The sequence below is a fragment of the Sesamum indicum genome, linkage group LG7 (genome assembly GCF_026168435.1).
Source record: "Sesamum indicum cultivar Baizhima isolate 11 linkage group LG7, ASM2616843v1, whole genome shotgun sequence".
Classification (NCBI taxonomy): Eukaryota; Viridiplantae; Streptophyta; class Magnoliopsida; order Lamiales; family Pedaliaceae; genus Sesamum; species Sesamum indicum.
Window position 1 is genome coordinate 15,007,084 of NC_142663.1, and position 26,742 is coordinate 15,033,825.

Below are 26,742 nucleotides of genomic sequence, written 5' to 3' on the forward strand. Positions count from 1 at the left end.
ATAATAATGTGGAATTGCTACCGTTCAATTAATTTAATACTTTCCAAGTAGGGCATTTTGTACAAATTTGAATCTTTTTTATTTTTTCAATTCTCATATAAAACCTCGTGACCTGTCATATTAAAACACAAAATACCATGACAAATTGGGACACAGGAAATGGCACCATATATGATATACACCACCACCCGACCACCACCTCTAACGGAGGTAGGAATGTGCTGCCATGGCCGCAGACACCGCCATCCCCATCGTATCACCACCGATCTAGAAATTGAAGAAAAGAAAATAAGAAGAGCCCATATAATAAGAAAGAAAGTCAATTTCTTGTTGTGTAAATAAAGGGTATGAGGTTTTTTTTCCTTTTCTGCAAGAAAACTTCAAAAAGAGACTTTTTCCACCCACAATGCCTCCTCGAAATCGCCACAAAAGCCTGCAAATACCAGAAATCCATGCCGTTAAAAATGTGCACACTCCCATGCAAATAAAAACACTCGGTCTCATTCCTAGATATTCCCTCGTCACCACATACCCACCGGTCCAACCCCCACCCATCATGTCTTGAATGTTTGTTTCTTCTAATCTCCATATTTCATCAAGAATCAAGAACTGGACGTCATCTTCTCCATGAACTTTGCCTACCCGCTCTCTCTCCCTCCTTATTTCTTCCGGGAATCAAGACCCAAGACAACAACAGTCTTGAATTTACCCTGCGTACATCTGAAAAAATGGCGATATCGATGCCCAGTATCTTGAAAGAAAGGAAATACCCATTTATCTTCATCTTCTTCCTTTTACTAGTCTTCGTCACTTTCCTCCTCGTCTCCGATTCCCAGTCCCCCATTCTAATTGCTACCAGTAATCTTCTTCGACCCCAAACCTTTTCATCCAACCCCTCAAGTTCCTCTGAGAGTAGCAACCCATTGTCCTCCGACCTCAAGAATCCTTCGGCTTCTAACCCTTCGATTGACAGTAGCATCCCGTTTTCATCCGATCCAAGAACTTCCTCTGACAGTGGCACGCCATTGTCCTCCGACCCGGACAATCCTCCCACTTCCAACGCTACGAGTGACAGTAGTATTCCGTTTTCATCTGACCCAAAAAGTTCCTCCGAGAGTAGCACGCCGCTGTCCTCCGACCCAGGCGATCCCCCCACTTCCAACGCTACGAGTGACAGTAGCATCCCGTTTTCATCCGACCCCGAAAGTTTCTCTGAGAGTAGCGCCCCATTGTCCTCCCCCGACTCGAAAAATCCTCCGGCTTCCAACGCTACGGGTGACGGTAGCATCCCGTTTTCATCCGACCCCCCAAACCCGTTTGTTTCCAACTCTTCGTCCGAAAGTACTGTCCCGTTCTCCAAGGACCCGAAAAGTCCCGAGGCTTCGTTGCAGCCCGAAATTAGTAGCAGTCCCGTTGGAAACGCTTCGCTCGGCAGAGGCATTTCGTCGAGCAATGACTCTGCAACTACCAATATCAGTAGCAACCCAAGTACTGGTACGGTGGACAACGCTAATCCGGCCGCGGGGGCGGGTGCTAATTACAATGAGGTAGCGGATATAGAGTGGGAGGCGTGTAAGGGAGAGGTGGCGGTGGATTATATACCGTGCTTGGACAACTGGAAAGCGATAAAAGCATTGAGGTCCCGTAGGCATATGGAGCACAGGGAGAGGCATTGCCCCGACCCGAGTCCGAGATGTTTGGTTCCTCTGCCTGAGGGGTACAAGATCCCGGTCCTGTGGCCGAAGAGCAGGGACATGGTGAGATCACTCATTCTATGGTGGTAAGCTTTATATTCTTGTATCTCTGGGGGTTTTCTTTTGATTTTTCTGTCTCGTATCCTCGCAATTGATATTTGAGATGAAGTTGTTACGTTGACTGCATGATGCCAAACAAGATCATATATATAGTCATTGAGACGGATCACTTCTTACATCTAGTATCATTTTTACAACGAAGGTATTCTGAAAGAGTTGGTAACAATATAATTTAGAGAAAAATGCAATTTAGTCCCTTAATTTATAATTTGATCATATACAAATTAATTTTCGCAACTTAATCCTGTAACTTTAAAAATTTGACAATTATCATCCTTTTACGGCCAAAAATTGCATGTGACTTGTATATAATTCAATTAAATTATAATTTTAGTCCTGTAACTTAAGGGTCATTGGCGTTTTTAGTCAAAAAGTTGGAAGAGTTGTTATTTTTGGTCCTGCATGAATTTATTTACAGATCTAAACTTGCAAGAAAATTACAATTTCCAGTCAAATTGATCGAAAAAAGACTAAAATTGTCAAAATTATAAAACTATAGGACTAAATTTCAGAAATTAATTTGTACAGACTAAAATTATCACCACTCCTAAGTTAGAGACTAAAATTGCAATTTTCCTTATAACTTATGGCAAAAAAGTATACTATAATATAATGATGTGAAGACTAATACCCATCTTTGTCTTTTAATCATTTTGCTCTTGAAAAATGACAGCACCATATTATTTCCAACAAAAATTCACCAAAAAGTGATCCGGACAACTAATACAAAACCAACATTTAAATTTTAAGGCCGACAAGAAATCATATTTTTATTTTTAGGGATGAAATATCTGAATTTTTACGAGAACTAGTGTGGTTAATCTTATATTATTTTGTACCATGAATTTAAATTAAATTTTGTTTTTAATATTTTCAAGAAGCAGTATTCAGTATTGGTCTAACAAAATGATGATTGTTTTCCTCAATTAAGAATCTGAAATAAATTCCCAATGTTTAACCATTTTTTAGTATAACAAGTGGTTACTGAATTCATTATTTTCTCAGATATGGTACAACAATGTCCCTCATCCTAAGCTTGTGGAATATAAGAAGGATCAGCGTTGGGTGATGAAAAAAGGTGAATACTTTTATTTTCCTGGTGGAGGCACACAGTTCAGGAATGGAGTCAATTTTTACATCAACTCTATTGAAAAGGTAGTCTATAGATATGTTGTAATTTCCCCTTCAATATTACGATTTTGTTTAGTCTATGTATGTTCTATGTTGTTTACTCTGATCAACATCCTATGTTTCTTGTAATACCTCAGACTTTACCAGGAATTGAATGGGGTAAAAAAACAAGGGTGATATTAGACGTTGGCTGCGGCGTTGCTAGCTTTGGTGGTGCTTTGCTGGGCAGAAACATCATTACCATGTCGTTGGCCCCAAAAGATGAACATGAAGCTCAAATCCAGTTTGCGCTTGAACGTGGAATTCCTGCTGTGCTCTCAGTCATCGGCACACGTAGGCTTCCCTTTCCAGACAATTCTTTTGATCTGATTCACTGTGCAAGGTGCAGGGTGCACTGGAACGCTGATGGTAGCATTCTCCTCCAACAAGTTTAAGTTCTATCTTTCACTACAAGTTCATCGTTCTGGTACTAAAATTTGCAAACTGCAGGTGGAAAACCAATGTTGGAACTGAACAGAATTCTTAGGCCTGGAGGGTATTTCATATGGTCGGCCACACCGGTGTATAAGAAGGATGATTGGCATAAGAAAATCTGGAGATGTTAGTCAATTCAGTCAGTTTTCCAAGTATTTTGAGCTGTACCTCATGAGTAATAGTTTAGTGCATGTTTGACATATTTCGGCCATTTCTTGCTCTGTTGCTTGCAGCTATAGTAGCTCTGACAGAAACCATTTGCTGGACCCAAGTGACAAGGTCGTTCTTCCGTTCTTCCCACATCGGCGTAGCTATTTTCCAAAAGCCAGTGTCGCCTTCCTGTTATCATACTCGCAAGGAGAATAAGCCACCTCTCTGTGATATGTCCAGTCGGCCAAACAATTCATGGTATTATATATTCCTGGAAAATCAGATGTCTGTCTTATGTTTATTTTTTTCTCTGTAGTTATCTTGATTATCGCTGTTATTTTCTTTTCTTGCAATAGGTATGTGCCTCTGGACAGTTGCCTCGTCCCACTGCAAGATGACGCCCCCAAATGGCCCTCGGCTTGGCCAGAAAGGCTGACCGATAAACCTCCAAGACTCCCTTCTGAACCAGATGGGGAAGAAATGTACAAAGGGGACACCAGACACTGGTCTGCACTTGTCTCAGAAGTTTATCTTGGAGGTCTTGGTGTTAATTGGTCAAGTGTGAGGAATGTCTTGGATATGAATGCAGGTTATGGAGGGTAAGACCATACCTGTTTTCTTATTTATACAAATAATGCTACATTCGGATAAATCAATTTGATATGTTTGCAATGTTCTGTCAAAAACTCCAAACCTGTTCTACTATGTTTGTAGGTTTGCCGCTGCGCTCATTAATGTACCGGTTTGGGTGATGAACGTTGTTCCCGTTCCTGTTCAGGAACCAGATGCTTTGCCCGTCATATACGACAGAGGATTGATCGGAATTTACCATGATTGGTGTGAATCTTTTAACACGTACCCTCGAACGTATGATCTTCTACATGCCAGTTCCCTCTTTGGAAAATTGACTAAGAGGTACCAACGAAGTTGCAAAATCTTATAGTATTTTCTGGAAATCCTATAGCAAAGATCATTCCGTAGTAATAATTACACTAAGTAAGAATCATCAATGAAGCTGCTTTTTTCGTTATATGCTTCAAGATTTTGCGCAATCATATAATATTTTCTGGAAAATGCCTTAGTAAAGATGATTCTATAGTAATGATTGTAGCGATACCTTATGAATATTGTTTTATCCCAAAGAAACATAAACCCGTCAATTTGAAAGTCGTATTTTACATTACAAATTCTCGAGATTTTTCTTAACTTTCTATTTTCTGAAGAAACTTAAGGTGATGTGATTATGGTATAATTTTGTCAGGTGTGATGTAATAGAAGTAGCAGCAGAGATGGACCGGATACTGAGGCCTGGTGGATATTTGGTGGTTCAGGACAGCACGGAAGTACTAACAGAGGTTTCCCCAATCCTCAGATCCCTTCACTGGTCAGTCAATGTATATCAAGATCAGTTTCTTGTTGGCAAGAAAGACTTTTGGCGCCCAGCATGATTTTGATGATCCTTCAAACACATTTTTTACACTGTACAATCTTTACCTTAAATCTCCCATTCATTGTGTAAGAAAAATGTCTCTTCACATTGTTTACGAATAAAACTAGCTAACTCTTTTGGAGATCACAGTGTTGTCACGTACGAATTTGTGATTGTCGATGGAGGATTATGGACTGGATTGTCGATTTTAGATATGCTTAAAGAGATATATTATGTGATTCCATCGGTACAAAATTTTAGAAGAACGAATACGCGCTCTTTTTCCTTCATAATCAATATATAATGTAACAGCTCACGTCTCATAAGAATTTTAAATTTGCATATAATGATTGATGTATTGATTAATTCAATGTCACCCAAACGGATTAATATCCATCTCATTGGAAAATCATTGATAATAATTTTAATCATCACGTAATTATTTTCGATCCAGTGATTCTCAATTCTCAAATGTGTCAATCATGTACTTACTTGCGGAACAATAATTACATCATCATAATATGTATTCACAATAATTTATTTTTAATGCATTTGAAAAATATAAGAACTAATGATTGATATAAAAAATTCCAATGTTTCCTAAAACATTAGTCATCTTGTTAAATTAGGCCAACTTCTCTTAACAAATTGTTCAAGTCAGTCATTAGATGAGCTGATTTTGTTGACAACTGGGAAAATAAAATATTTATATAATTGATTGAGTTCGGTCAAATTTAATTGTATTTGAAATTAAATTTTATGACGACTTCTTTTATGATTCGTATAATTTTAATGAGATTTTTTTTTTAAATGAATGAAATGATATATTAGATTAAACTTGATTTGACTATTTTATCCTCACCTCGGGGGATGATCATCTTATTTTATTTAAATAATTTATAAACTTATTTTTAAAATAAAATCTAACATTTTATAAATTTCTAAAAGCATATATTTTAAATAAGTACAAGCCAAACAGCCCTTATATTGAATTTGGAAAAAAGAAAACATTCGGGGACCGGGCCGCCAGCGACTTGTGGGATTCTTCCATGTTTCATTACTCAGTCAACATCATCATTCAACTTCCATAACTACTGTCTTTATTATTTAGGATTATTTATAATTACACCCTTCTAAAATATGAAATTATATATATATATTTTAATATATTTCACATTTTTTAAAACCTACTATTTAAATTTGATTCATTTTTATTATGATTTTGTATGAAAAATACTGACGTTAACAAAAAAGTCATCAATTTTTATTTTTTACCTCTTATTTAACATTCTAATGTAATAAATTTATACTTTTAAGAGAAAATATGTAATGATCTTAATCTTATTGCATATATTTATATTACATTTATCTTTTTATAAGTATAAAATTATATTTTAAAATATTAAATAAGGGGCAAAATTAAAAATTTATATAAATTTTTTTATTAACATTAATATTTTTTATTCAAACCTTAAATAGAAGGGAGTCGAGTGTGAATTGAAAATTTTTGAAGAGGGTGTAAGTTTAATTTTAAATATTGTTTCAAAAAATATAATTTTATTTTTTAGAATAGGTCTAACTATAATTAACTTATTATTTAAGTATATTTTCATATACAATCAATTCATAACCCACACTATGATACAACACACATGCAATTCAATCATTGCCAGCCCAGCCAAGTTCCGTATTTTCTTTTTCTGACATAGACTGATAACTAAGTTATCATCTGCAGTATAATCAGCAGAGAAAAGTCACCCGCCTGCTCGGCAGCTCAGAAAAATCCATACAAAATCAGCACCCCTCATTTGAATCCAAGAACACATGCAAAGATCAATACTTTATCTGATTCTGATGACGAAAATCCTTTTTCTGAGTTCATTTTGTTGGTTTTTGAAGTCAAAACAAGGCCCTCGTTTGAGGTTTTCAGTTATTTTGTGTAATTTACACTCGCACGCGGTTTCAAGAAACAGTCTTTGGTAATCCACAATCAGGGCAAGAAGACTCCTTTTTCTTTAGACCCTTTTTATCTCTTTTCCCCTGTAATTTACTGTTGATTCGTCTTTTCAACTCTGTTCCTTAACTTTCCGGGGAATGTTCTGCTCTTTCTGGTGGGCTGGACTGAGTCAACTCGGTTTATGATTGGAGGGTTCTTCAAGAAACTTGTTGTATTGGAGTTTCTGGTGTAAGTTTGATCATGCTAAGTTGAAAAGAATTGTGGGTTTGTGTTAGTTTGTGATTAATGAAAGAGTTTTGGGGACCTGATAGTCGTCTCTTGGCGGCATTACTGGTATTCTGCCTTTATCTGCTGAACTTAAGTTTATGCTGGTCTCTCAATGATGAAGGTATGAACTTTATGTTTACTTAGCTTTGTTGGGATATCTGTCTCTTGATTTTTTGTTTTTTTGGGTTGATGAACCAATGGAGAAAATGAAGTAAAAGCAGCTTGAGCTTTGAATTTTACTGTGTTGTCTTTTTTTGAAATCTTGTAGGTGTGGCCTTGCTGAGGATTAAAGAGAAAGTTGTAAGTGATCCACATGGGGCTTTGTCAAATTGGAATGATGAAGCGAGAGTAGAGAGCCCATGTTCATGGTTTGGAGTTGAGTGTTCAGGAGGATATGTTGTCGCTTTGTAAGTATGATGGTCCTCCAAATTGCCCTCATGTTCTTTCAGTTTCAAACTGAATCTTACAATCCTCCTCTGCCTGAAGGAATTCTTTTTTTTTTTTTATTGGTCGTTTTTTCATGTTTTCTTTGCCCATGATGCATGGTAATATTCTTGTGTAATTGGATATAAATGATGAATTGCGTAAAGTCGTGTTGGTTACTTGTCAAATTTTGTAAGAGATTAGATAAGATAATACCCAAGGAGAATAGTTTCAGTTCTTGATATGTTTGGAAGCATAAGTGTATGAACTGGATGTTCATAATTTCATTAATGTCAATGTGCAGAAACCTGAAAGATCTCTGTTTAAGAGGTACTCTGGCTCCTGATGTTGGGGAACTGGTTCATGTGAAATCTATGTAAGATGCAGTAAATTGATTTCTATTCGGTTACTTCCAGTCCTTCCTTATCTGTGTGGAGCTTGGTTTATTTTTAACTTTTTGTTGTTGGTAGCATTCTGCGCAACAATTCATTTTCGGGTGTCATCCCCGAAGAGATTGCAAATTTAAGGGAATTGGAAGTATTAGACCTTGGATATAATAACTTCAGTGGACAAGTTTCATGTCGGTTTGGCAATAATTTGTCGATGCTGCTCCTGTAAGTTTGAAAGTGAAACTTGCTTTATCCTTCGAGAAACTGCCTTTGTGTGATCTTAATTTTAGGTGGGTTGTATGTGTCGCAGTTTACTTGACAACAACGAGCTTCTTGACAGCAGAGATCCTGAGATATATGAACTTCAAAAGCTATCTGAAGCTCAAGTGGAGGAGGACCTGTTATCAAGCACCAAACGGCCGTCTTCTTGCAATGAACTAATAATCTCCCGGTAAATCCACTCAGATCGACATTCCTTAAATATAAAAAATCGAGATGAGCAAATCTTATGTTTTCTTGTCAATCACTTTTAAAACATAGTACAAAACATCAAGATATGAAAATTTCATCCAAAATGTTTGCTTTCTATTTTAGGCCAAGCCATGCATCATTACCTACATGTTACTGGTGCATTGGCAAAAAACTTTTGTACAGAAACATAAAGCAAATAGAGAATTGCTGAGAAATAAACACTCATTGTCTCCTGCTTTTGGTTGATACAGTTGATCTTTTAGCTTACACTCAATGCTTATCAATTCGATTTTTCCAAGTTCATGATATCCTTTCTATTTATAGAAATTCGCTGCAAACAGGAGATGGGGTGACCCGGAAATTGTTACAAGAACCTCCCTTTGCACGAAGGCCAGCCTTCAGCTTTTTCCCTCTTTTTCCACCCCCAGAATCCATAGTAAGAAATGAACCTCCCCCTCCAACTCTGATTCCGGATCCTGAGCCAGATCCAGCTGAGGATCCATTTACTCCAGCTCCAGCTCCAGATCCAAATCTATCTCCGGTTCCATCTACTGGGCCGTCAACATCTAACCCTTCACCTTCTCCTGCTAATCCTATATCTCCATCTTCACTCCCAACCCCAGCAGCAGGGCCTCAAGCACCAGCTCAACATTCTCGGAGACATCATAATCGACTTCTGATAGTTTCTGCAGCCTCTGGAGGTCCTCTGTTACTTCTTGTAATAATCGGCATCTTCTTTTGGCAAAGTGGTAAGGTTGCTACTGTCAAGCCCTGGGCTACAGGATTAAGTGGACAACTGCAAAGAGCATTTGTAACTGGTAACAATTTCTATTATGCTTTGACCGAGCTAGCAATACTTAATGTAGTTCTATGTTTTTGTCAAATCCACTAATCCTCTCAATTATTGATTCAAACCCGTTATACTGTAAAAGCCTTAAAGGATAAGGAACAAGTTATGTTAATTTCAGTTCTGAATAAGGCTGAATTTATACTTTCCTACATTTGCCGCTATTCAGTGATTATAGGGATTTATTAAACTGTTTTTTTGTGTCTCAGGAGTCCCAAAGCTCAAAAGATCTGAACTTGAGGCTGCATGTGAAGATTTTAGTAATGTGATTGGTTCTTCATCATTGTGTACTTTGTATAAGGGTACATTGTCAAGTGGAGTCGAGATAGCAGTCGCATCCATTTCAGTGGCATCTGCAAAGGACTGGTCCAATAGCCAGGAAGCCCAGTTTAGGAAGAAGGTACCTCTTTTTATAATTATGTGGATTTGTTGTTTCATGGATATTAATATCTGAGAATATTAACGCACTGCTGACAGTTTTTTTCCTCCCTTTAAATTGATTTGATGCATTTCCGGTTTCAGATCGACACACTATCAAAAGTGAATTACAAGAATTTTGTTGGCCTACTTGGATATTGTGTGGAAGAGGAGCCGTTCACGAGGATGATGGTTTTTGAATATGCTCCCAATGGAACTCTCTTTGAGCATCTGCACAGTGAGTATTCAAAATTCTCTTGAGTTCTTGTATGATGAAGTTATACCTCCTTTCTTCCTCAAATTGTTGTTGTTGCTGTTTTGGTGAAACAGTTGGTGCCTTTAAATCCTTCTTTATGATGTTTGCTTCTAAATATTTGCTAAGACAGCATTGAAGATTCTGTTAGGTCAATTTCTGTTCAAATTTAGCGGTGATCATACTCGTTTTTCTTCATGAGATATCAAGTTCTATAAGCCTTGTATTGCAAGATCCATATCACTAGAGTTACTATAATATCCTCATAAAGCCATTGAAGCTCAAGTTGAAAATTGACGTCATCCGAACATATATTTTCTTGTCATCGCTCGTGACAGCTTATCAAAATTCACAGTGGGGGTTGATGTGAGATCAAATTAGTGACTTCTCTTGATGTTTTGGAGCCTTCATTAGATATACTGGCGACTTTGTTTTGATGGATAATTACGACATTCCCCGATGTATGAGCATATTTACAAAATGATCCTTCAATCTGAAGAATTATACTGACATATTCGTACATTACAAATTCTCCTCGACATTTGGTCGTCAAAAGGAAATCAATAATGTAGAACATGACTATAGGGATGTGGTACGACTTGTCAGACCAAGTAGTTTATTTTCAAGGGATAATTACTTAATATGTCTGAATATCAAGAGGTGTTTATGTGATTGTTTCTTGTTTTAGTATCATGCTGGATGCTTTAGCCACAATGTTCTAAACGCTAATTTACGTATGCAAAAGCTCCCTCTTTGCACATTCCGTGATATAATTTTCTGTGTGGATTCTTCTACAGTAAAAGAAGCTGAACACTTGGATTGGGCAACGCGATTGAGGGTAGCAATGGGCATGGCATACTGCCTTCAGCACATGCACCAATTGACGCCGGCATTAGCCCACAGAAACTTCAACTCCTCAGCCGTGTATCTGACGGATGATTATGCCGCTAAAGTATCCGACTTAGCCTTCTCCAATGATGGGTCTTCATCTGACAACGATCCTAACATTCAGAACAATGTTTACAGCTTTGGCATCGTGCTATTTGAGATGATAACTGGTAAGCTCCCATACTCAGCAGGCAGTGATTCCTCTGACGACTGGGCTTCTGATTATTACCTCAGTGGAGCACAACCTCTACGAGAAATGGTCGACCCAACTTTGGAGACGTTTCAGGAAGATCAACTTCAACTACTTGACAGTGTGATAAAATCTTGTGTCAATCCAGACCCGAGACGGAGACCGACTATGGTAGAAGTCTGCGCAAGGCTGAGGGAGATAACGGGGATAGATCCTGATGGAGCGGCCCCGAAAGTTTCACCTCTTTGGTGGGCAGAACTGGAGATTTTGTCGACTGAGGCAAGCTGAATGCGAAAAGCTAAAACTGTAATCGCTCGAACCTTGCGCGTTTCCCAGTATATTCATTGAAATGTGGTGGGAAACCTTTCCTGCTGGTTTGTAAGTAATGCAGGAACTGGGAATGTGTATATAGTGAGGTGGGGGAAAGATTTGGTGAAGTTTTCTGATTGTTTCTTTTTTTTGCTGAACAGAGACTTGTTCCAAAAAGTGCAAATTACAAAGGCAAATTTGAGTTTACTACATCTTTTATCAGAATCAGATTGAAGTAACTGAAAAATAATAACAATAGTCTGATCGTTTTCCAACACTCAAATTAGTGAAATCATGCACACAATATAAACCTTCAATATCCACACAATCCCCAATTTTATATGCATACTCCATAACCTTTAAAATTGTATCCTCTTCGAATTTTCTAATTTGGAATAAAATTTCTCTCGCCCCAAAGTAAGAAATATGACTTGGTATCATCATATGTTAGCCCATAAACTACTTCACAAAACCAAAGTAATTCTAGAACAGATTGAATCCCAATCAGTCCAACTTTCGATAAAAACAAAAAAAATAGATGATAAAATTGTGTGTCCTGACACGTTGCCATTATGTTTTGAGGAAAAAATAGAATATGACAAAAAAAATTGAATCCCAACAGTTTTGACATAAACTAGAGACACAAACCTCGAATACAACTCACCTACTACCAATGTGCCCATCACGTTAGCACCAAGTAGGAAACCACATTATCCAAAACACACCTTAGTAGTTCCCACGTCGACGCCCTCAAACATTCAAACCCCAACCGTCGCCAACTTTCTATATAAACACCGCCTAAACCACGCTCTCCAACCACCAGTCTCATAATCCGTCTCCTCGTGAAGATGGCAAGCGCCCAGCTCATCACCATCATCCCTCTCCTCTTCCTCGCCATCCACACCATCGCCGCCCACGAGCCACCCAAACCGGCGGAGAAAGCAGTCGATGTGGTGGTGGAGGGAGTCGTCTACTGCCAGAGCTGCAACAGCTACGGCAGCTGGTCACTAACCGGAGCGAAGCCGATCGAATCCGCCACGGTAAGCGTCATCTGCAAAGACCACAGGAACCGCGTGAGCTTCTACAAGGCATTCGCGACGGACGGAAACGGCTACTTTTATGCGGAGCTAAAGGGGTTCAGAATGAGCCATTATTTCCTGGACCATCCGCTGCAGGCTTGTAAAGTGAAGCTGGTGGCGTCGCCGATGGAAGCGTGCAATGTGCTGAGCAACGTGAACTACGGGCTTTATGGAGCTCCGTTGCGGTACGAGGAGAAGCGATTGGTGGGGAGCAACTACGAGGCCGTGGTGTATGCTGCCGGTCCACTGGCTTTCCGGCCGGCTCATTGCGCTCCCAAGGGTTATGATCAACCTTGAGATTGATCATTATGATGGTGATGAGTTTTGAGTTTTAGGGTTTGGATTTTGAGGGGTTTTTTCAAGTATAAAAAATTTAATTTTAGTTGATTCTAACAATTCTTTTCTGAAATTTTATTTAATAAATCTTTGTTATATTTTGATTTTAAGAGGGGTTGACAGCTTGTTCTTCTTATTTTTGGCAGAAATAAGATATCATAATTAAACCATTTAATTGAGGGTTGATCTAATAACATCAGAATCACTTCTGAAACTCAATTATGGGGATAATATTCTGAATTTAAATTTTACTTGAACAACTCTCAAACTAAAACTCTGAAATTATTTGGTTTCATTAAAATGTTTACTATTTTATAATTTATTTTTATATGGCTTTCTGTATTTAAAGTTCTATTATTTTTAATTTCTCTTGTTTATAATAAATAACAAAAAATCTATAATGCACGAACAAGAATAAGGCGATGCGAATACGACGACACAAAAAACATAAAAAATACGACGACACAAAAAACATAAAAAATACGACGACACAAAAAACATAAAAAATACGACGACACAAAAAACATAAAAAATACGAATACGATAAGGCACTGAACGGCTATATATAATGTATTTTATATTATATATATTCTCAATTTCTCATGAAACTAAAATATGCATTATGAAAAAATATAAAGATAAAACATAAAATAAACATGTCTTATATTTAAATTTTTAACCAAATATGACTTCAAAATGTACATAATTAATTTATTTTAAAAAACACACAGTAATTTTTTTTTAATAACCATCTCTCTAATTTTTAGTAATTTCATCCCAAAATTTTTAGTTTGAGAGCTGTAAATTATTATTTTTTATTTAAGCCTAAAACTCTTTTTTTTAAGACATTTCAAAAAAATTTTAAATTACATATATAAAAAAAATAAAAACGTGTCAAACACACCAATAGGCGTGTCTGACGCTGTGTTCTTTTTTTAATTTATTTTATACTTTCGACAGACAAATGCCATGTTTGAGGCGTGTCCTTATCCGAATTGAATCGAATAATTTTTTAAAATGTCGGTGCATTATAAGAAAAAACAAACAACATTTTAAAGGAAAGTTAAGTCGACATCTCTGTAGACTAGATCTAATTATACAAACACTTCTTGTCCATTTTGAAATTACAAATACACCTTCAAGAAGGCGATCTCTTGTTCTTTATAAAATTATCAATACATCTCCAAACGGATGTTGGTTTATGTACTTATCCGTTATAAAATTGTAAATACACTATCTAAGGAGGTATTGATGTAATATATATATGTTTGTATTAGAGAGTGTTTGTATAATATTTCATAATTCGATAGGGTACATGCAATTACAACTATAATTTTAAAGTATGTATTTATAGTTTTACAAATAATATGAGGTACTTGTGTAATTAGATATAATATTAGGAGTGTTAGTGCAATTTATTTTATTTCTAATTAACGGAAATAAATATAATTTATGTATTGGAACATTATTAAAAGGGATAAGTACACTTCTCTGTTCTGAGGTTGAGTGTAATTACACATAAATTTTATATGGTTTGGAATAATATAGCACCCCTGACACTTGCTTCTGTTTAACAAATGAATTTCTCTATTAGTCAAAATTTATCGAATTTGTTGATATCAATAAAAAAATCTATATATACCTCAAATTGACCTATTACTGACTTATAGCAGGTCAAATAAATCTTTTCATAATCAAAGTATTCTCATACGTCTTCGTATGTTAATGCATGTACGGATGTATATTTTCATTGTTATAAAGGTAGTTTAGTTCGAAAAAATTATTTGACCTGTAATAAGTCAGTTTTAAGTCAATGAATAGTAAATATAAATTTTTGTTCAATTTTTTTGTTATTAGCAAATTCACTAAATTTTAACTAATATGAGAACTTATTTATTAGATGGGATTAAACTTCAAGAGTATTAAATGTAATTTCTCAAATTAAAGGAGGTTTATGTATAATTATTCCAAACTTGATGAGAGGAGATTGTAATTATTCTTTATTAAAATAAACCTTCGCAACGGACGACGTCGTATGGTGGTCTCGAGCAGCAACTCCCTTTCGTTCAGTCGTGTTCTGTCCCCCACACTTCATTAGAATCAACTCCATCCCGCTCCACCGCCGGTCCGCCGATCACCGCCACGAAATGGAAACCCAGCCCGAGTCTGACCAGGAATCTAACCAGACAGAGAGTGCGACATCGGAGCCGGAAGATTTCGAAGAATTCGAAGAAGACGACAACGATGACAATGAGGATGACTTCGAACAGGAAGAGGGAGAAGAGGCCGAATCCATGACTGCAGAGGCTCGAATGCGGAAGAACCGAGCTAAGATGGAGTCCCTTATCATGCGGCTGTCTAAGGAGCAGGTTCCAGTCCGGGTTCATGAGGTCATCATCAAGGGCAACACCAAGACCAAGGGCTCTTTGATCGAGTCCGAGGTGGAGGCGATCCTTAGGGACGCCACTAGGTTCCAGCAGCTGTTACGCGCCGCCAGTGTAGCCAACGCGCGGCTGCAGCGCCTTGGTGTTTTTGATTCGGTTAGTATTACCCTTGATGCGGGCCCGCCGGAGGTGCCCGGGACCGCCAACGTTGTCATTGAGGTTTCTGAGGCCAAGAACCTGCTTAACGGTGAAATCGGGATTTATACGAAACCCGAGGTACTGTTGTTGAAGTAGTGTCTCTACTGAATTATGTGATTAATTCTGCATTCTAAGTTTATGTAGAATCTTAGCTAGCATTGTTTCGTTGGTAAGTCGATTGATTTTCGAAATCTTGAAATGCTATTGCTGAGTTAATGTGGTTGGGCTATAGATGAAAAACTGCGTTAGGATTGTAACTATTATGATTTTGCTGTAGCTTCAGTTTAGGATTCAGTAAGAGGAAATGTATACTTTAAAATCAGAGTTGAATAAGCAAGTATTGAATTGGGTTGTTCAGAGCACTCAGGAAAAAACATTGGTATAGTTATTGAGTAGTATGAATGAGGAATGAACTGATTTCAACAAACTGCTGTAATTAACTTCATCTCTATTAAGAATTGTAGAATGAAGGATTTATTTAATTTCTTGTTGCATTGTTTCGTTTTTGCAAAACCAATCTTGTTTCCATTTTCTTGCTTTTTATGCTAGATCTCTTTTCTATCTAAGAACTTTGATATTCTAAGGTGCTTTTGTAGGCTAGATCTTGGTCTCTGGAAGGGTCACTGAAACTGAAAAATTTGTTTGGTTTTGGAGATCTATGGGATGGTTCAGTGGCTTATGGCTGGGGTCAAGCATCGGAGGTTAGTACAGGAGTGTCTCTACCCAAATTCAAAGTATTGGCTACACCCATGTCAGCTAGAATATCTCTGCTTTCCCAAGATTGGTTGAACTTCTCCTCCTATAGAGAGCAAGTGCTAGGGCTCTCACTTGGACTACTATCAAGTGGCAACCATGATGTATCTTGTAATCTCTCTTGGCGTACATTAAAGGATCCATCACAAATGTCTTCCGACACAGTGAGGAGGCAGCTCGGACATAATTTGTTCTCAGCTTTGAAGTATGCTTTCAAAGTTGACCGCAGAGATTCACTTATGAGGCCAACTCGAGGACATGCTTTTATTTACACTACTCAAATTGGTGGTCTTTTTCCTGATATTAGGAGCTTACGTCTTATTCGCCAGGTCTTGTGAACATCTTTGCTCTTTCCCCTTTTCACCCTCTATTTTCTTTCATATTTTTTGTTGTTATATTGTCAGCCGTTAGACCTGCAAAGTTATTTTTTGGCTTGAGCAACATAGCATCATCCATTCAGTCGTTTGAGAAGTCATCTCCATAATCTGATATGTTAACATGGTTTCACTTTTTTTATTTGAAGTCTTATAATTGTACTTTGGATTATGGTATCCTTCTATAATTCATGTCCTTAGAAACTATGTTGCTTTTTTGCTATATGAGTGTTATACACTATGTGAACTGGATGTCTATCTTCAGGTGAACTTTGTGCTATCAGTTTATTATGGTCAGTCATTCTATTGTTGCATATGTATTGATAGAGTTGCTAGGCAAGTTAGTTCTGCTGCTAGAGGAACTCTACAGCTCTACTGACAATATTTCACATCCTCATGGAACCATATGTATGTCATGTGGAAGTTGTTGGAAAATGTCCCTTTTATCTAAATGTGACAATTTGTCATTTCTGAGCAGGAGTTTGATCTTCGTTATGCTATCCCCCTGGGATTCTATCGCGCTGCATTGAACTTTGGAATTTCAGGTGGCCTTGTATTCCCATGGGGGAGTGGATACATGAATACACCCTCATATTTGCCCGAGAGGTTCTTTATCGGTGGTAATTCTTCTCCAGTTTGCTCCTTGAGAGGCCCAACATCTGTTTTAGGTTTCAGGGCTAGGGGGCTAGGTCCTGCTGAGCCTAGAAGACCAGATAATTCTGACGGTGGAAAACCTGATGATTCTGGAATGGATCATATAGGCGGTGACCTTGCTCTCACTGCTTTTGCAGACTTGTCATTTGATCTCCCTTTGAGGGCTTTAAGAGAAGCTGGTATCCACGGACACGTGTTTGCTTGCACTGGTAGTCTGAATAAATTAACCGAGAATGCATACAAAGATTTTTCTTTCGAGAAACTTAGAGATTCTTTCCGAAGCTCAGCAGGATTTGGAATCATTGTACCTACCAAGCTATTTCGCATGGAGGTGAGCTATTTGGCTTTTTATATTAATTTCTGTTGTCAGATTATCTCTTCTCTTGCTCGCTTGCTGAAAGAAAGACTTTCATAAACTGGATTTGGCTTATTCATTGCAGGCCATCTAGTGGTGGTAAAATTCTTTATCTGCATTGAACTGTTTAGATGGAAAAGTGAGTTCAATTCATCGAGGTTATCAGAGCAGAGTATAGGATATTTGTAGTCTTTCTGTTTCAAATTTCTGTTGGATGCAAGCCTGTTAAATAGTTCCAAAGCTGATCAGCCACCAGTTCAAATTTGAAACACTTCAATTATTTGTAGAGTTTAGTTTAAGCCACCTTTTTGGCAGTCTTGCATCTGATAACCTCGAAAACTATTTCTGATTGACCTTTGATTATTTAAGGGTCTGTTGGCTGCTAGAGTGTTAAATAGTTCCAAAGTGTGATGATGGGAAATAGTCCTTGGGGTTCAGATGCAGATATCGTAACCATTTATGACAAAAATTGCAGGAAAATAACAAACACTGTTTTATGATGATATGGCAATAGAATTACTCCTGAAGAAGTGGCTAATAAGATATTGGATCTTGTAGCTTATTGGCTGTTGATAAAAGTGTGCTGCTGCTCTCTGCATTAGATACAGATGCAAAGTGCTGTTAGGGAAGGGTAGGACCTGTAGGTAAAGCCGATAAAGAAATTGAGGAAATATAAAGCTTTTCTATGCATGTTTCTGTTTGATGAAACGGAAACAATACATTAGTTTGGGATCTTCTCTACATTTCATGTGTATGCATTTGTTCAAGCTTTTGTTGTGTTGAATGTTGCTGACAACTTGACATGCTTATCAGGTCAACTACTGCTACATTCTGAAACAAAATGAGCATGACCAAGGGAAGTCTGGTGTAAAGTTTAGCTTCTCTTCCCCACTTTAACTCCTGTGGTAACGTTTGCTATCTTCTTGATATGTGGCAATGTTTGCTGACCTCCAAAGATTTAATTTAAGACGGAAGTTGAGAAATTTTCATTTTCACTGCTTACCTTCTGTTTAGACAGCTCCCAGAATTGTAATTTTAACATCTGAACAGGGTGCAATTACTTTTACACAGAATAAGAATCAATACCCCATATAAGCATCCGCATACTTCATTATTGCTCCAGCTAACATGATGCTTGAATTTCAAATGGCTTTCTTTGTAGGAACCAGTTACTCTTTTCTGCATTCACATGGTAACATGCTAAATCATGTTCTTTCCCGTGTTTTCCCTGTAGACCAAGCGGGACGAACCAAAATGTTCTTTTTTTCCTTTGAACCCAAGGTTCTTCTACATTCCTGAGTTTCTATCGAACTTTTGTTGGGTGAGGATTCTGACGAGCTTGTGACTTGTCCAAAAGCTTGAGAACATTGTTGAAAAATGCAACTTTCTTGCAGAATAAGCTGTTTGGCAACATTGTAATCACCTTTCTAAGCAATCAAAAGCTTTTTGTTGCTTCTTTTTGTCTCTTCTTGAAGCACTCTTCCACACTTTCAACACCCCTCAGCTTCTCAAGCCTTTTATTGAACAAGTTGTACACAAGACATAATGTTAAGAACCTTACATGAAAGTGAACAACTAATTTGACCCCGCATATCAAATATTAAGTTATAGAAATAGTCATGGCTAATGGCTCACAGGGAGTAGTATGTGACATCCTCTGGGTGCGGATTGGGTTTTCTGTTACAAATTGTATTTCATCTCTTATTTCATTCAACACACACTATATATAATGATGACATCATATATTTTATTTAGAGAAAATATTTATACACATGGTGTGATTATGTTAGAGTGTGAAATCTCAGACTGTGAATTAATTGAGGAATAACGTGAGAATGAAATAAAGAATGCAGTTCCTAAGTCCATCTCACAAGGAAGGATCTGATTAAATTTTATATTCCATAATTATTATTAGTATAATTGCCCAACTCTACAAAATAATTTACTTAAAAGTGACAGATATACTGACCGTGGGCTAAACATGGAATCTACTCATTACTCAAAAAGGGCAAGTATGTAATAATATATATATATATATAGTACACACATAATTATATATGTTTTCTCTTTACTTATCTAATTGTTTATAAGATTATTCAAATCACAAATTACTTACTACAATTACCAAAATCTGTAAGAATCTTTGTTGAAAGGCTAGTCTACCACTCTACTTGTAGTCAATATCTTGGATGGACCATCAATGACGTGTATTATATGTCCTTTAACTCATAAATTCTATTTTGTGCTCATGTATCATGCCATCTCTTAATAGTATTTGTGACGAATACTTCACTTAAAACCTTAAATGGTTCAAAATATTATTACTGATGTGTCCCATGATTTGAATGGAACTTCTATTTGCTGTAATTGAACCAGAATTAAATATTGTCTCACCAACAAATCGAGTCGAAGAAATTAAATTAATGGTCTTTTGGTATGTTCATGACTCTTTAACATATTATGGGCTGAAGTTTGCCATTCAACTTTGAAAAAATAAATTAATACGTTAAAGTATAAGTATAATTAATTAGAGCATGTAATTTAAGTAGTAATTTCACAAATGAATAAATATTGGGATGGAACATGGGTGGTGAGATGTCACTCACGTGGGACAAGGAAAACGTAATTTGACAAGCAGACGAAAAATACCTTTATTAAACAATTATTCAACTACTGATATTCTCTTCAACCATGCATATAATTATACGTACTTGGGATTAGGTATTTTTTCCTAATTATAAATTCGAAATAAATAGAGGTAAGTGTTTGTTGGAGGTTGACTTTACAGGTTGGGGTACTTGGAAATCTTGCTGACCAACCTGTCCTTTTTTTCTTTTAAATTAGTACAATCCTTCACAGGCCTAATTAATTACCCCCTCTTTTCTCCTCATTTAAGGCAAAACTGGATTTTTTATTATTCTTTTATTTTTTTGTTTCATTCAGATTTTAATATTGTGAAATCTTTAAATTAAGTCACAGCTTTCTGAGGGCATTTTCATATTTTTACATTTTTTCAATTGACTATGTGGTACAAATATCAACCTTGAGGTGCGAGCAGTGTGTAATTATTCTTATTCAAAAATATGATTATAATAATAATGCAGGGAGTACGTATACGTATATGATACGAAAGCTTTTTCAACATAATCGTGATTCATACTACTTTTTGATGATGCACGACTATAATATATACATATGTGTGTGTTTGTGTGTGTGAAAAAACAAAAGAATTAAAGCCCCTCTTTTACACGCACAATATCATGACAAGAAAACAAAAAGGCTGGTTTGTGGGCTGGCTTTTAATTAATTGGACGGCTGCGAATGCAAGATCCTCGTGAGTTTAAAACACACGAGCGTAGAATGTAGTTTCTTCTAATTTAATTTCATCAACATTTATAGATCGAAAATTGAGGTTGGAATAATTAGGAGTATTAATTAGGGAAGAAGTTCCCCAACCCCCAACCACAACAATCTTTTACACTTGTTCATTCTACCTAGTGTGAATTTACAGCTAACTACAACAAAGGATCAAAGCTTCATTTTAAAGGTGCACTACCTGCAATAGTTAGGTTTTGTCATAAAAAATTGTGAGATTCTTATAAATCCAGACTGAATAGTATTTTACATGGTAAATCGTTCAAATCGCTAATTGTATTAGTTACACACTTCAGTATATACATATGTATACAATTATACAACACTCGATCGTCATATATATACATAGAATTTTTAAGACATATTAGTTGAAAATGGCTAAAGTTGTCACAATTTTTAAAATTACATAACTGAATTACGAATTTTCATTTAAACAATACCAAAATTGTCACTTCATAATTTAGGGGGCTAATTAAAATTGCATTTTTGCCAAAATGATATAATTATTATTGTTTAATATGAACATTTTCTTTAAATAAGTATATATTTGGGGTCGCCATATTATGAGTTTGATAATTATTAAGATTGAAATATAAAGAAATAGTTAAATATTGGGGAAAATGGGAAGCGAATATCAGCATTTTCTGTTTTTGAATTTAAGCTTGATCAAGTAGAATTATTAGTTATTAATTACTACTCAGTTAATCCAGGTATAGCTAGAGAGAATTGCAATGATTCTTGTCTGAAGACTCTTGTCATTTCTCTAACACCACACACCATATATATAGTGGATTAATGTTGTATGATCGATCATGTGCATATATATATTTATACGCGGAAACACACTCAATTATTACACAATTTCAATTTGTAAATGGATCAGCAGCTGCATGCCTTCTTGTTCTTCACCAAAACCAAAACACAAGTACTTATAACTTTATACATATCTTCACCTGAAAATTCAATGGTATGGCTGAGGGGAATGTCATATACTAACCACTATCGTCAAAGAAAAAAGCACAACAAATTAAAATTATTTCACCAAACACAATTCTGTTGGTTTATTTTTAAGCATTTTCATTTTCTTCTTTCTGAAAATATATATTATAACATGTCCATGCAATAAATTATCATCATCATCAACACACACACGCAGAGAGAGAGAGAGAGAGAGAGAGAGAGAGAGAGAGAGAGAGAGAGAGAGAGAGAGAGAGAGAGAGAGAGTTGTTGTTTATATTCCTAACCCCAGGAATTTTCATTCCCAATTCTAACAACTTTCCCTTACAAGAATATATATAATTACTTGAAGTATCTACTCTCTCCTCATCCTCACAACAATATTAACACACACACATCCTTGAATCAGACCATTTCTCTCATTATATACACACCAAATTAATTAAACTCAGACAGCAGCAGCATGCAAAGTTCCATGACAGCCCCTCCCGCCGCTGATCATCATCAGAGTGAAGAAAACGAAAGCAAGCCCAACAGCACCGTCGACGTTGAAGAGAGTGGCAAAAAGGTCGTCAGTTCCGGATCTGTCAGGCACTACACCCGCTCCAAAACGCCCCGCCTCCGCTGGACGCCGGACCTCCATCTTTGCTTTCTTCATGCTGTTGAAAGACTAGGAGGCCAAGAAAGTATGTAAGAGAAACATTATATATATATATTTCATTTTAATTTTCTGAATCCATTAATTTTGACCTAACTAATAACTTGATAATTATTAATTTGATTTTGGGGTACTGCAGGGGCAACACCTAAATTGGTGCTCCAATTGATGAATGTTAAAGGCCTAAGTATTGCTCATGTCAAGAGCCATCTTCAGGTAATTTAATTATATATACATACATATATTTCTACAAATAATTTTTTATTAAATTTGAATATTAATGCTATATATATATACATACATATATTAATCCTTAATATTTTGATTTGATTTTATCCTTAATTAGATGTACAGAAGCAAGAAGATTGATGATCCAAATCATCAAGGTACTGCACAAATACTACTAATGCCAAAAATTAGGGTTTTTTCTTTTATTGATAACTAGTTCTAATTTACAAAATTCTCAATATATAGTAATTTCAGAGCAAGAATTGTTGCTTGATGCTGGAGATCGTCATATTTATAAACTCGGCCAACTCCCATTGCTGCAAGGTTACAACCAAGCACCAATCTCCAGCTTTCGGTATGTGCACCGATCACCAGTTTTTATAGACTTTTGAAAAACATTAAACACTCTGAATTGGGTATTTTACCTAAATATACATTTATAACATAGAATTTAAGAAGAAACGCATAATTGAAGATAATTAAATGCAGACCAATTAATATTTTATGGTAAATTTCTTTTGCTAAACCCTATTTTAAAGATCCTAAAATGATATAATTATTTTCCTCTTTTTTGCAGGTATAGAGATGTTCTTTGGGGTAGCAAACCCAATTCAATTTATGGTCCTTACAGAAGGTGGGCAGCAACAGATGTTTACATTAATATTAGACAATCTTGTCCAAGAATTCTTGAAAATGATCACAAACATTTACAAAAATTCGCGGAGCAAAGCTTTTGGCAAACCCAAAATAAAAGCAGCCCCACAAACCCTATTAAATGCCCAGATCATAGAGATAACAGAGCACACTCAATGTACGTGCAAAATCATCATTTTTCTCGACTATGGGCTCAAGAAGGGAGTGGTAATTGCAACTTGAAAAGAAAGTTTTCGTGTGACCAAATGAATCTTGACCTCGATCTCTCCCTAGAAACGGCACCGAAAAACGAGAAGAAAATGAATAAGAGGAGCTTGAAGGATGATGATGATGGGGTTGATAGTATGTTGTCTCTCTCATTGTTTTCAACATCCTCGGAGGAAATTCATGATTGCAAGAATGCAAAAATATCAGCTACTTTGGATCTGAGTTTGTGAATAGGACAATGTGTGAGTGAGATTTTCCAAGTACTTGTCAGTGTGCCAATGCATACAGATCATTTATTCGAGGTAAATTTGTCCACTTTTTGATTAATTGTTTTTTTTTTTTGTGATTCTTGATTTGTACGTAGAGATCATATAGGTAGCTAGATATATATATAAATATTAATAATTCTGAAAATTAATTATATATATATTTGATCAAGATGAATCTTTGCATTGGGTACTGGGCTAATTGTACGTTATATAATGAAAGAGATCAATGCAGATCTTTGTCTCCATATTAATTTCGAAATTTTGTTTTAATTTAAAAAGATCAGATAATTACGAGATGAACTGTTGTCAATTAACTTATATATAGGCGCCCGGCCTAGTTAGTTTTTCAATAATTTTTTTGTTGCGTTAATATCTGTTTTATGTATATATATATATATATATATATTTATATACTCCTTTTTTCTTGTGTGAACTATATATATTCCACTGATATTCATGGTATAATTGCATGCACTGAAAATTTATTTCTCAAGATTATATATTATTACTTCTTGGATTATCTATGCTTTAGGAAACTTGAATATATGTAAGACTAAATACGTCGAGTTTTTTCAATTTTGGACTCATTATAAAAATTTCGTCAAGCAGATGAGTAATCATGTGTTGAATTTTTCCAATTAATATGGGATCATTTTAAAAATTCTGTAAAGCAGAGGATTAAAGTGTTAAATTCTCTATTTCATGAAATTAAAAATACAATTTTGTCTAAAAATGATATTCCGAGTTATTGGTGTTATGGTTGAGGTTCAAAATTTTAAAAATATGAGGTCATGGTACTTATTTCATCAATAATTAGGTCGTGTTTAAATGGATAATTTGAATTGAGAGATTTGCAATTCTTGATAATACTTCTTTTTTGTAATTTGTTTGGAATAATTAATTTTATAAAAGAACATGTCTTAATTTATATATAATACATGAATACGGATAAATTCATACATATATATATATATTACAAATATATGAGACATGGCGATTCTTAAGATGCATTTGGATTGACCCATTTGAATTTTATAGATTTAAAATTCATAGTTAAAATCCATCTAATTTGTTTTGGATCATAAAATAAATATAGTGAATTTTAAATCCTTCATTTAACCTATTAAATTTTAAACTTATTTATGATAAATTTGAAATTCACCTAATAACCTAGTCATTTTAAATCACTTTATTTGAATTTGAAATCCTTGCACAAATTTCTTTTAATTCCAAGTAAGAATCAAAAGAATTCGGAATTCATTTTAAATTCTTAGCTAAATCCAAATTCGTCGATCCAAACATATCATACTATTTTAATATGGCTGCAATACAGTTTTTGTACATAAACAAGATTAAATATGGGTTGGAGTAGGAATTGAAGAGAAAAAGATTAATTTTTAACTTGTGCAAGTATTTGACGTGTTTAGATCTCAAGCTTCATTTTTGCTTCGTTAATATTAATCACCCGTCACTTCATAACAAATAAAAACTTTTACATTTCTAATGGGATTTAGGCTCATATCACTAGAGAAATATAACATTAATTAGCTATACTTAATTGATAAAATTAAAAAATAATCACAATAAATAATTATTAACCATAATCATCAAAATTTATTTGACGTAATTTTTATCAAAGTGGCTAAAACATTTACAATGCATTAAAGTCATAGCGAATGTTTTGCCATGCTTGGACAATAATTTTTGGCATAGTGAATAAGATAATTTTTTGAGACGATTTTATTTAACTATGTTAATATAAGATATTTCAAGTCATAACAATTAAATTGTAGGTAATACCAATTTTTTAGACAAAATGTATAAAATTCTCGTGTGTTTTAAAAAATCAGCTAAAAATTCCTTTTTATTTTAAAAATAGGCTAAACTCCCCCTGTGTTTATTAAACGTAGTTCAATCGCCCCCTCTCCGTTATATTTAACTAACACTGTTAATTATTTTAGAAAATGATCGTTATACCCTTACTTAATATATATTATTTTTTATTTTAATAACCGTTGGATCTTCTTTGCTTAAATATTGATTGTTAGATCTAATCAATTAATTTCAATCGTTAGATTTTAAAAAAATAAAAGCAACAGTTTTTTTGACTTATATTATATATAATTAATTTAAAATTAAAAAATATATTATTGTTATATATAAAAAAAACTAACTATCCCTCCCCACCCAACCTCAGCCCCCGCTGCCCCCCACCCCCACCATCCCCATCATCTTAAAATTGGCGGCGAATTTTTCAAATCATCGGATCTTCACAAATACTTTACCAAAATAAGTGAGGTCAGTTTCGTTAGAATCGTCTTGAAGAGACGAGTCTGACAGTGGTGGTCTGCGATTGAGATTCGATCAGACAACGACGAATTGATGACAAACATATTCGACGATCGTGGCTTGAGCCCAATCTCTCCAGTTGCGAATTCAAATTGAAGGTATGAAAATATTTCTCTTAAACAGAGGATTCGAATGATACCACTGGCGGCTGAAAACTCGTCTGGACGGTGCCGAAAACTTAGAGACAAGTTTCCGGTGCCACAAACTCATCTGTTCAGTTTTTTCTTTTTAAATTAATTTTATTTATATTAATTAAAATATATTTTAATTAATTAAGAATATTTTAAATAATTACAATATTGAAATATTTTAACTAATTAAGAATAATTTTAATAATAATTTGTAATGAAATATATATTTTAGTTAATTAAAAATAATTTTAGATTTAACAATTATAAAATTATTCAAATTTAAATATAGTTTAATTTAATATTTAATATTAAATATATTAAATATAATTTAATATTTTAATTAAAATTATAAAAAATACAAAAATAAAAAAG

At 35.2% G+C, this 26,742-nt stretch overlaps 5 protein-coding genes across 5 annotated transcripts; all 5 read left to right on the top strand.

The window, feature by feature from the left end:
• The first annotated feature begins 488 nt into the window (after window positions 1-488).
• LOC105167021 (S-adenosyl-L-methionine-dependent methyltransferases superfamily protein) lies at window positions 489-5,145 on the top strand. Its single transcript, XM_011086572.3, has 8 exons — window positions 489-1,757; window positions 2,820-2,969; window positions 3,083-3,353; window positions 3,435-3,545; window positions 3,653-3,827; window positions 3,926-4,168; window positions 4,284-4,484; window positions 4,831-5,145. Exons 1-8 carry the CDS (start codon window positions 729-731, stop codon window positions 5,015-5,017), a joined length of 2,367 nt encoding a protein of 788 aa, XP_011084874.1. The 5' UTR covers window positions 489-728; the 3' UTR covers window positions 5,018-5,145.
• A 1,512-nt stretch (window positions 5,146-6,657) lies between these two features.
• On the top strand, window positions 6,658-11,616 carry LOC105167022 (protein MALE DISCOVERER 2). The gene is made up of 9 exons (XM_011086573.3): window positions 6,658-7,343; window positions 7,491-7,629; window positions 7,950-8,021; window positions 8,116-8,259; window positions 8,345-8,485; window positions 8,830-9,323; window positions 9,562-9,752; window positions 9,875-10,007; window positions 10,820-11,616. The coding sequence occupies exons 1-9, from the start codon at window positions 7,241-7,243 to the stop codon at window positions 11,386-11,388; spliced, it is 1,986 nt and encodes a 661-aa protein (XP_011084875.1). The 5' UTR covers window positions 6,658-7,240; the 3' UTR covers window positions 11,389-11,616.
• A 445-nt stretch (window positions 11,617-12,061) lies between these two features.
• LOC105167023 (non-classical arabinogalactan protein 30-like) lies at window positions 12,062-12,951 on the top strand. Its single transcript, XM_011086575.3, has one exon. It carries the CDS (start codon window positions 12,258-12,260, stop codon window positions 12,783-12,785), a length of 528 nt encoding a protein of 175 aa, XP_011084877.1. The 5' UTR covers window positions 12,062-12,257; the 3' UTR covers window positions 12,786-12,951.
• Window positions 12,952-14,850: 1,899 nt separating this feature from the next.
• On the top strand, window positions 14,851-18,640 carry LOC105167024 (uncharacterized). The gene is made up of 4 exons (XM_011086576.3): window positions 14,851-15,484; window positions 16,003-16,488; window positions 17,012-17,518; window positions 18,356-18,640. The coding sequence occupies exons 1-4, from the start codon at window positions 14,972-14,974 to the stop codon at window positions 18,437-18,439; spliced, it is 1,590 nt and encodes a 529-aa protein (XP_011084878.1). The 5' UTR covers window positions 14,851-14,971; the 3' UTR covers window positions 18,440-18,640.
• A 3,469-nt stretch (window positions 18,641-22,109) lies between these two features.
• LOC105167199 (uncharacterized) lies at window positions 22,110-23,936 on the top strand. The gene is made up of 5 exons (XM_011086822.3): window positions 22,110-22,560; window positions 22,672-22,748; window positions 22,879-22,918; window positions 23,007-23,115; window positions 23,338-23,936. The coding sequence occupies exons 1-5, from the start codon at window positions 22,338-22,340 to the stop codon at window positions 23,849-23,851; spliced, it is 963 nt and encodes a 320-aa protein (XP_011085124.2). The 5' UTR covers window positions 22,110-22,337; the 3' UTR covers window positions 23,852-23,936.
• Window positions 23,937-26,742: the final 2,806 nt, after the last annotated feature.